This window comes from Athene cunicularia (genome assembly GCF_003259725.1).
Source record: "Athene cunicularia isolate RWA chromosome 3 unlocalized genomic scaffold, athCun1 chr3_part1, whole genome shotgun sequence".
Lineage (NCBI taxonomy): Eukaryota > Metazoa > Chordata > Aves > Strigiformes > Strigidae > Athene > Athene cunicularia.
The window spans coordinates 77,276,215-77,287,182 of record NW_020799097.1 but is presented as its reverse complement, the minus strand read 5'-3'; the positions used below and the strand labels follow the sequence as shown (position 1 = coordinate 77,287,182).

General features: G+C 40.7%; 1 protein-coding gene across 3 annotated transcripts in view; it reads left to right on the top strand.

Annotated features, from left to right (window-relative positions):
- Window positions 1-7,308, top strand: part of RNASET2 (ribonuclease T2) — a 30,558-nt gene extending 23,250 nt beyond the window's left edge. For all 3 annotated transcript variants that reach the window (XM_026845825.1, XM_026845823.1, XM_026845824.1), the window contains 3 exons: window positions 1,273-1,318; window positions 1,528-1,602; window positions 4,094-7,308. In XM_026845825.1, the coding sequence (XP_026701626.1) occupies window positions 1,273-1,318; window positions 1,528-1,602; window positions 4,094-4,285 (313 nt within the window). In that variant the 3' untranslated portion in view covers window positions 4,286-7,308. The remainder of the gene's footprint in view (window positions 1-1,272; window positions 1,319-1,527; window positions 1,603-4,093) is intronic.
- The last annotated feature ends 3,660 nt before the right edge of the window (window positions 7,309-10,968 follow it).

The window sequence follows — 10,968 nt, the reverse complement described above, 5'->3', positions numbered from 1 at the left end:
AGGTTCCCCCCCCAATTTTTGTAGGTGTCTTGTAAAACTGAGATTTTCCTAGACACAGTGCTTAAGAGCATGTCATATGTAGTGTTAACATTAATAATGTCTGAGAAGTCATTTGCCTGAGTAGCTGTGATGGTGTGACTAAAACATTTAACAGATGGCACAGTGACCAATTATGTGACTCTGTATCAGCATGTGTAACACTGAAAAAGAATAGACTGAAACATGTTGAAATGAATTGCTCAGAGCATATTCTCAATTGTAAAAAATGAACATAATTAAATTGTTACTGAAAAGAATGAAGACTGCTAATGTTCTCATTTCATTTCATTTATACTTGATGGGAAAAAGTAGTGTTAGTGATTAAAAGATTGTTTCCAAAAAGGAAATTATTAATAAGACAACATTATGCAGGCTCCTTATCCAGAGTCAAATGACTGTTGACAAACAGATAGATCTGTAGTCAGCTGGGTTAAATCTCCCCTGAGCCTTGGAAGGGTTGAGCATCATCAGCACTTGTGGATTAAATCCTGCAAGATGCTGAACATTCCCATTCCTTACAGAAGAAGCTGGAACTTAGAGACTTAGCACCTATTGAGTCCTGAATCTTGTTGTCAGCTTTAGAAGTGTGGGCTTCCCTCAGGGCCAAATCTAAAGGAAGGGGTATATAGGCTAGAGGTTCTTGAGAGTTACTTTGTTTCTCTTATGATAATGACCTTTCATCTTCAAAAACATACTTGTTAGGAAATGTTGCTTTCCCTGACGTTGATGTTGATCCAGATCCATGCACCGTGTCCCTCTCCCAGTGAGCTGTGCGGCTCCCAGCCCAGCAAGCCCACCCTGTATTGGAACATGAGGGTGCCTAGAGCAGCCTCACAAGTCTGCTTCTGCCCCCTTCAGGTGGCCGGAGCACCAGGGGTATGGTTCAAGGCAGGGAGAAGGCGGCAATTAAACTGCATGTCCTAATTGGTGCTCAGTGGAGCATTCTGAAGGTCCCACAAATTTCCCAGCTGTGTGTGAAGACTCAACTCTCCCACCTTCTCAGCTTAAGATGGGGGAGAGGGTTCTTCCTCACCCTGCTGAGTTAGATGGGAAGTGACCTTTCAGAAAAAGAGAAGCTTTCCTAGGCCTTGTAGAGGGTGGAAGGAAGGCAAGTTTCCCTTACTCCCCATTGCTGTAATGCTTGTCAAGTTCTCACTAAAATTATCTATTTGCCTAATGATTATGAAGTTATGTTTGCATACAGGAACCATGGAAAAATGTTTTATCTTTCAGTTGTCTTCTGAAAGCTGGGATAAAGCCGAGCAGTTCATATTACCAGGTAAGAGGCAATCTTTTATAAAACAAAATCATGTGCAGGTACTTTTTTTTTGTCAGGAGGCAAGTAATTTCTAGAGAATAAGTGATCTTTTTTTAATTGTATAATTCTTTAAGGTTGTGTTTTATCTAAAAGTTTTTGTGAACTGTGTGGGAGCTGTTGGAAGATGTGCTAGTGACTTATTAATTTATATAAGCTTTTTAATTTTTCAGATGACTGCCATAAAGGAAGCTCTTACAAGATTTTACGGTGTAATGCCAAAGATCCAATGTCTTCCTCCAGAAGAGGTAAAAATCCCAAACACATACTCCCCAAATCCCCCAAAACCAAAAACAAACCAAAAACCAACAACTTTTTTTTTTTTTTAAAAAAAGAGCACTTTTTATCAAAAAAGAAAAGAAAAAATAGAGTGAAAAATCCTCAGCATGGCAACACTTAGATCTGGGTGTTCCTTGCTTGTACAGCTCTTTGCAGACTAGCTATTGCTTGATTCTTGGAGTTGAGTTCATAAAAACATTGCTTACTTACAGGCACTACTGAGTTCAGCTTATGTTACTGTTGCCACAGCCTTTTCTTAATGCAGAAATATTGTTAGTGGGGGAAATGTCCATTCTTTACCTAAGAACTTTGCTGTTAGCATACTTACCCAGAAAGTGGGAGCACTGGGTTTTAAAGGTCTTTGTCTTAAAAGATTTGAACCTGCATCTTATGCTGTAACCACCGTGCTGGTATTGCTGTAGCTCAGTACTTTCCACTTCTGCTTAAGCTTAATTGCCATAGGGTGAGTTACTAGAACCAACAAGAGTGAGGTGAATGGAACCAGTGACTGCTGGCCTTGATGAGGGTATTGCCTGTTAACAGCAGTCTTCCCTTCACTGGGCATGGATCATGTGTCCTGCATGAAGAAGTTAGTGGACAGAATCCTTCAGAAATAAAGCAGCTCAGAGGCTTGTCTCTGAAGTTGTTCTCAAAACCCCCTACCTAAAAAGGTATAAAAAGGCCTTTTGACCTTCACTGTGGTTCAGGATGACCGTAGTCTTTCCTTCTGAGCCATGGTGGCTAAAATGTCCATTTCTTTCTACTTTTCCTTGACAATGTTTACTGAGCATCACAGTGCAGTAGAGAATGTTGTATGCAGAGACAGCGTGTTAGAGTATAAAATCAGGTCACCATATCTGAACCAAAAATGCCTTTGAAGGAACAAAATAGTATTATTAACAGTTACATGTTTAGGCTGCATAGCTGTTTTTTAACTTTTCAGCTAGGTTACTCCACCTTTAATTCAAAAAGAAAACAGAAAACCAAACCCACAAGATAGCTTTCCCTCTTACGTGTAGTTCTTTATTATCTCAGCTTGATAAAAATGGCTTACTACAAAACACTTGACAGAATTATTGCCCATACAGATGACAATTCTATGAAATCTTGCCAACATACATGTGCTGTTGGAGTTTAATAACTTCTCTGTTGTCAGCTCATTTGCTTTAGTAGTGCTCTGAGGTTTTTATACTCAGATGTTTCTTCGTGTGAAAAAGAATTCTAGGTTACACTTGTTTTTAAAATGTATTTTTATGTTACTTTAAGCAACAGAGGAATATGAGTTGAATGTGGGTTGCACACTCACCCACTACTTGATGTTGAAGAAATACAGAGCTAACAAAAATCCCAGTTTCCAGCTCTGTTCACTGTAGTTTTGCCATTGCTTTTAGTACAATTGGGACACTGTTTAAATTATGTGAAGGTAATTTACAGTTTGAGTCTTCTGTGATAAACAGCTGAAGCTAATGGGTAATAGAAAGGAAAAAGTACACCCCAGTTACTTAAAGATAGCCCTTTTCAGAGTTCCAGACGTGTCAATGCCTGAAGTGCATTATGGGGCTACTTTGATGCTTAAAACGTATTACACACTTGCTGTGTTCTTAGGTTTCTTTTTTTAAAAAAAAAACCAAACAACAAAACAAACCACAAAACCCCTTCAAAAAAACTCCACCAACAAAAAACCCAAAACCAAACCAAAAAAAATCCCAACCAAAAAAACCCAAACCAAAACAACAACAAAAATTCACCACGGTTACTTTTGTCTTGTACATATATATTTTTCCTGTTTAGTGGTTTCAAAACCAATTTTTTTTCCACATGCACTTTGTCATACCTGAGCATTCTGGGGGATGTTTGTATAATCTTCGTTCCCACATGGAAGGCTTTTGTGCCTGTCTGCCTCATTAATGGCCAATATTTTTCTTCCTAGTCTGTCCTGTAGTCCAAAAAATTACATTTCTGCTACTTTTGACAACTTGCTTCTGTATTCTTTACAGTAAAAGCTATTATAAAACCAAGTTTCTTTTCTCCCTTTTGGAGAATTTTCTTTGCCTCAGTTCCCATCTTGCTACAAAAGAGTTGATGAAAGGTGGCTTTCAGGTCACACACCCCCTTCAATATTAACAGAGTTCAGCCAGAGCTCATGATTAAGGTGAACAGCTTCTGTGTACTGCGCAGTTTTGGTAAATGCTAAGATAATCGGTGCCACAGCATTTCATAATGAGACTTACTAGTTAGGCAGTTTCCAAAAACTGTTGCTGAATTATGTGATAGGAATATGTTTCCATGTCTGCTTGCTCCTTAAGGACAAATATGTACTATAAGCCTTTGGTGTCTCCTTCACATTTTTCAAGTAGCAGATGTACAAATAAGCACTACTGTATTCTAAAGGTAAGGCAATATATCTGAAAAATTTATTTATTCTCATCATTAAGCTGATCTCATCCTGTACATTTCTAGGGTGAAAAAGCACAAACAATTGGTCAGATTGAATTCTGCTTCACCAAAGAACTGCAGCTGAGAAACTGCACGGCGCTGAAAGGTGAAAACGAGCCAGTGCAGGCTGACTTGAAGCTTGGAACTGAGGAGTTGTCTGTCTGCAGTGATACTCTCCCAACCTATTATCCTTCACAGGTCCAAGATCACAAGTGAAGCTATAAGAGTTTGAAAAAAATTTTTATATCTGCAAAAAAAACCCAATCCCTTCAACAATATACCTTGGAAAGCAGTCTTGACTTGGCAGTATTACAAAGCCCTGTCCATATCACAGGCATGCTGTGAAGATTCCTGATGGAAAATAATGCTGCTTTTGCCATTAAAGGAGGATGGTCCACATTGTAATCTCAGTTGCACAGGCTGAAATATTGAATGGGGGCTCTGATATTGGTGAGATCAGAATCTGATTTAGAGCTTTCCCTGGACTTTTGGCTTGCTTATAGTCTGAATCAGTGTTCGGAAGAGAACTGTGACTTCTTAGTTTCACTTGCAGCTAAGTCTGCCACTTCAGCTACTTCTGATTTTTGCCAGTGAGTAAGGGACATTAAGTCATTCTTTGTTTTGAAAAGATGCTTGTCTCTCTAAGATGTGATGACAGTTGCTTGAGAAGAAAATATTGTAGACAAAAAGAACTTATAGACCTGTCTGGAGGTCCTTTCCCAGACATAATACCCCCTGCCTTGCATAAATTTGCTCTCCAGAAGTGCTAAACAGAGGCCACATCCTCTGAGGCATTAAACCTTTCCTCACTTAGAGATCACAGTGGACCAAAGATGACAACTTTTGCATAACTTCTTAATAAATGAAATAACGTTTGCCAAGCTTTCTGCATAAGCACTTCTGCATAAAGGACCCCAGGAAATCTGTATTTGTAACCTTACCTATTCTTTGATTTTGCTACATACAGTAGCTCCATACAATCTTGAAGAACAACCAATCTTAGAACTTACTTGCTAGTGCAAGAAAACATTAGAAATATGTTGTTATTAATCTTTCATTGTATTTGAACACTTAGCATTACCCAACAAGTGAGTGCTTGCACTTTTATTTAAAAATGAGTGTGTCATGTAATCACTTTTATCCAAGCCACAGCTTTTTATAGATGAAACATTAAATACTACATGATTTTCAGTGAAAAGTACAAATGTTAATAATAGCGTATCTCTATTCCATAATGATTAATAACATGCCACAAAATTGAATATTTTCAAAGGAGACCAAATTTTGATTATATGCTCTACACAGTGCTGTGTTGCTGTGTTTCAAATTGTCTTGCAAAGAAATGCAATTACAGCTTAAAGAACCATCTGTTAGAATAATATTACTGTGAAAATATGGAATGAGGTATTGGGAACAAATTTGTTATATCTTTTGGGGTTTAGAAACTTCTCACATTTACTCTCTTTTTGACTGTCCCTGTTTCTCTACCACCTTTCATTTAAGGCTCTGTTACATTGCCACTTCAGAGTGCTGTCAGTTTTTTAGTCCTTTCTTTAGAAACTCAGATATTTATTTATTTAACAGCTAAGAAATTAATATGATCTGACTCTTTTAGTAGAGTGAGAGTTTCTTTTTCAAAATTTGTCTTCCTTCCTGAGAGGGCAAATATAATAATATATATTAATAGTAATCAGATCTAGCGCTTTTACAGTAGCCATGGCATGTTGCACATGACCAGAAGAATCACAGTTCTTCATTCCCCCAATTTGCCATCTTCATCTAAGCAAAAGTAGGGAGACCAAACTAAAATGCTTGTAAAGACTAGAATGTACTTCTTTTTGTGGAATCTTTTTGAGATCACTAATATTTTTTTCCTTCTAATTACAGAAATTATCTTAGCCTAAAGAAAACAAATACTTGGGGAAAAATGCATTTCTCAGTAAAGGAGCAGCCCAGGGCTCATGAACTCTTTAAAAACTCTTTCAAGTATTAATTAGATGGTGAGTAGGTTTTAGGTGGACTACACAGAGTGCAAGCAACTTACAATGAAAATGAATTTACAGTTTGCATTATAAGGTGAGGTTTTTTAAATAATCAAGACTTCCCTTTTTCTCAAAACTTTTTTAAGGTTTGGCTTTTTTTGTACTTTGAAGTCCCTTGTTCTCCTTTTCCTCTCAGAGCTCTCGGAGTGCAGTGCCATATCTTTGCTTGTTAAGCTAATTAACAGTAAGGGAAGTGGAAGCAGTGATTGGTATCTACCATCAGACCATCTCACCAACATCTTGCTCAGTGCTTTTCAGTCACTAGTTTGGTTATGAACACAGTCCTTAATTAACAGTAGACTTCTCAAAATCTCACTATAAATATTGCCACCTTGGATGAGCAGGTGCAGTATAAAAATACCATGGAATCCACAGAAGTATGCTGTACTGCCACATGAATGATTGTTAGGTTTTCCTGGTTTTCTGCAGTTGTTTTAATTCCTTGCTCCTCTTCACAGTTAGAAGAAACTCTGAAACTTGAAAGCAGTGGTAGCATTGGTTCTTGCACAGACTTATGCTTAATGGAAGCTCAAATGAAGAGCCTGATTTTTTTATTTTTTTTTTTAATTGCAGTATAAATTATATTTTCTTTTATAATGCCAACTAATGCTTAGGGAGACAAAATATACAGTATGGGTTCTCTGCAGTTCAAATGTAATGCATTAATTTAAGCAAAGCAAACAGATAAATTCTTTATAAGGAAGGGAAACAGACACTAATAGCCTTCACAGTGTAAGTCTCAAAAGTAAAGCTGACTCTTGCCAAATAGAGAGTCAGCAGATACAGACAAAAGTCAGCAGATAGTATGGCTTCCACTCATTTTTCAGCCTCATTTTCAAATGCAAGAAATGTGAGAGAGCTGATAAATTTTAAAACTTTGAGGAAAAACTAGCATAACCTGAAATGAGAAAAGGAGAGGAAGGGAGAGAGAGACAGCAAAGCCATCAGCATGCTAAACAACAGTCTGCTACTGAGTAAAAATTTACCGATAAATATTAAGGTTGACTAAAAATAACCTCACAGACTCTGAAGTCCTGTTTAAAGGGACATACCTGAGGTACTGCATTTGCCGTAACAAAAACACACATTGTTTTTATATTGCCAACTTATTACACATTAAATATTTTAATTTGATATGATTGATTAAAGTAGTAGCTATGATTAAAGTAGTAGCAATAAAACACTGTCTATGACTACTGTTGCTTTGTTTTTGACAATTCCACATGCCTAACTTCTAGGAAGATACAGATGTCTTTCAGAAGCTATTGACTGATTTTTAGGCAGAGAGATGCCAAGACACCATAAAGTTTTAAGTGATACATTCAAGGGATGCTTTAAGGGCTAACCAGGATGAATGAATGGTAGCATCTGTTCAAACCAAAGATCGTGTCCAGCCCTTTATGTTCTCTCTAGCAGTGGCTCACAGCCAGTTACCAGCTTTGGCAATTGTTTTCCATCAGAATGCGTATAATTTCAAGAGTTGGATTAACACAAACTAAATATAAGAGGTAAACAAAGGTATATTGGGAGCCTTAAAATTCACTTTACTTCTGAAGTGTAACTCACTTCCTTGGACTATTTTGCTTATCAGCCTTGAAGATTCAATACAGCCTGGGGAAGATGGGGCTATGTTAATTTCTGCATCATCAAATAAAGTACCTAAATCTCAGCAGGGGAGTTGTTTGTGTAGTCTTTGTGGTTGAAAACACTAGTCAGCTCCACGGGGAGACCTAGCTTGTTTATACCATTTGTCCATCTGCTCTCTCATGCAAAATGCATAAGCATCCCTTGGTGTGTAGGTTAGAACATAGGCAGGTTCTTTTCTCCCTCTTGTTCTCTCACTTTCTTCCTGGCTTGCCCTGAGCCTTATTTGGCTGCACAGGACCCCAGCTTCAGCTGTTTACGGGGCAGGAGGAAACACAAGATTGGAAAAAGCTGCTTCTGCTCAGTCTCTTTAGGTAGCTACCCATGCACATGTATATTGTGCTTAAGGCCATGTCTGTCTCTCCCTACCAGTAGCCAGCTGACCTGCCACTGCCACCAGGCACAGGAGATGGGAGAAGCAGAGGAGACTTCTCCCCATCATCCCTGTTCTTAACAGGGACAGCAACTGATTGCTGTTGCCCAACTGATAGGCAAAGCTACCTCTGCAGGCTGAAATTCAGGTGGCACAGGCCACTGTCATGTCCCCACTCTGCACCCTCAGCACATGGTGAGTGCTGGACAGTGCTGCTGGCCCCAGCTGCTGCCTGTCATAAGGAAAAATGGCAGCAGGACTGCAGCACCCATGCCGGACATCAGTGCACTCCGAGTCAAGTCCTACAAATGTGGATGCCCTAGGTGTCTACAACAGCAAAGCAGCAGGTTCTGGCTTTTACAGTGGGCAAGGGGGATTTTCACAGGGACGGGTTCTTGAATTTGGGCACCTCGGTTCTGGTGTGGTTGCGCCTCGGGCAAGCTGTGCTCTGTTGGGATCTGGCTCTGAGCACCATTAAGCCAAGGACATAGAAAGATAATGGTACTGTTAACAGTATTATTGCTGCCTGATGATGGTACTGATGATGCCATTGGATCACTTCAGCTTAGTATTGTTGAGTAAAACTTCCTACTGTCATCTTTGAAGAGAGGCTTCTTTCTTTCCCAAGTACTCAGCTGAGAGAAGCTGTGCATACTTTCAAGAGAGGCTCAAAGAGCTGTCACATTGCCTGAGTGCTGTCATTTTAGCCCATCAGGCTTCAACAGATCCACCTCCCTTATCAAGATTTCATACATTAGATTATGCTCTTGAAGGCTACATGTGTCCCGATGACTTGTGCTGTCAGTTCCCAGTTCCGGCTGTTGCAGGTTGTGTTCAAAAGAATATTGTGCAGGGACTGCCCCTTCTCATAAACCCTGTTTTGAAGGGATTTGCTAAATGCCTGGGGCATACGTTTGTTAAGGATTTATTAGCCAGGAGGCTGGCTGACTGATACGTGAATTGGGAAACACTCTCTTGTCTCCTGGACTCTCAGATGTTTGGGGCTTACAATACTGGTATTCTACTGAGGTAGTCTTTATGCACAACAGCTGGCCCTGCTTTATTTGTCTCCCAGCCCCTGGATAGCTTAAGAGATTTTGGTCCCATGGTTTCTGTGGGATTCAGTGAGCAGTTTGTCATTTCCGAAGCTGCTGCAGGATGATCACTGTAACAAAATAGTTCAAGGACACAAACTACTCTCTCATTTCCAATGCCTCATGTTTTCAATTCTCTTCATTATGCTCAGTGACTTGAGGGATGAACAGATCACCCTCTTCAATCTTGCAGAGTAACCAAACCATTCACAAAGGAACAGATATTGTAGCAGAGAAAAAATCTCTTAAATATCATGGACAAAATACCTTAAAATACTGATTTTTTTTTTTCTCCCCTCTATTACTGTTTTGAGAGATTCTGACTGTAAGGATGACTGGAGGTCTGGAGGAAGGCAAACATATTGATGGATACCTTTTATCTTTATTTGCTATCCCTTTGGCACCTGCTTTTTGACATGTCTGGCTGATTAACAGGTGTGCTGTCACACTCACACCTGATCAAGGACAATATCTCAAAAAATTAATTAAAAAAAGATGGCAAAAATGGATATTCATTAAATCAGTTAACAGTCTGGGGTCTCTGTAATTACTTAAACAAATATGGTGTGGATAGCCTGGTTCGTCTGGGTAGATGGGAGAACAGGGAAGTTGGAGTATCTGGTTTTTTACTTAGCTCTGCCACTGTCCCCCTGCAAGTGAAATTCAACATGAAATCCGATAACAGTTTTAAGTTCCACACAAATTAAGTAGGCCTTACATGCACTTGCTGTCTACAGAAGGGCATTTCATCCTCCATAGTCCTGGACAAGTAATTAAAGCCTAAATGCTTAAAAATATCATGGCTTTTGGAGGCAATTAGAACATCTGGTCCCTATAGCAGAATCAAAACCCTGGTTTTAGCAGCTGAGCTCCTTGTGCTTACATGGTGGGAAGTATGTGGCACTGCAGAAAGATGATGTATTGGGTTTGCAAGGGCAAGGTTTTGGTAGCAGGGGGGCTACAGGGATAGCTCCTGTGAAAAGATGCTAAAAGCTTCCCCTGTGTCTGATAGAGCCAATGCCAGCTGGCTCCAAGACAGACCTGCTGCTGGCCAAGGCTGAACCCATTGGCAATGGTGGTAGCACCTCTGTGAGAACATATTTAAGAAGGGAAAAAAACCTGCTGGGTAGCCTGCAGCAGAGAGAGGAGTGAGAATATGTGAGAGAAACAACTCTGCAGGCACCAAGGTCAGTGAAGAAGGAGTGGGAGCAGATGCTCCAGGTGCCAGAGCAGAGACTCCCCTGCAGCCCGTGGTGCAGCCCATGGTGGGGCAGGCTGTGCCCCTGCACCCATGGAGGTCCATGGTGGAGCAGAGATCCACCTGCAGCCCAGGGAGGACCCCACGCCAGAGCAGGTGGATGCCCCTGAAGGAGGCTGTGACCCCCATGGGAAGCCCACGCTGGAGCAGGCCCCTGGCAGGACCTGCACACCTGCGAAGAGAGGAGCCCACACTGGAGCAGATTTGCCGTCTCAGGACTTGTGACCCCGTGGGGGACCCACACTGGGGCAGCCTGTGCCTGAAGGACTGAGCCCCATGGGAGGGACTCCATGCTGGAGCAGTTCATGAAGAACTGCAGCCCATGGGAAGGACTCAAGTTGGAAAAGTTCATGGAGGACTGTCTCCCATGGGAGGGACTCCATGCTGGAGCAGGGCATGTGTGTGAGGAGTCCTCCTCCTGAGGAGGAAGAAGTGGCAGAGACAGCGTGTGATGAACTGACCGCAATACCCATCCCCTGCCCCCCTGA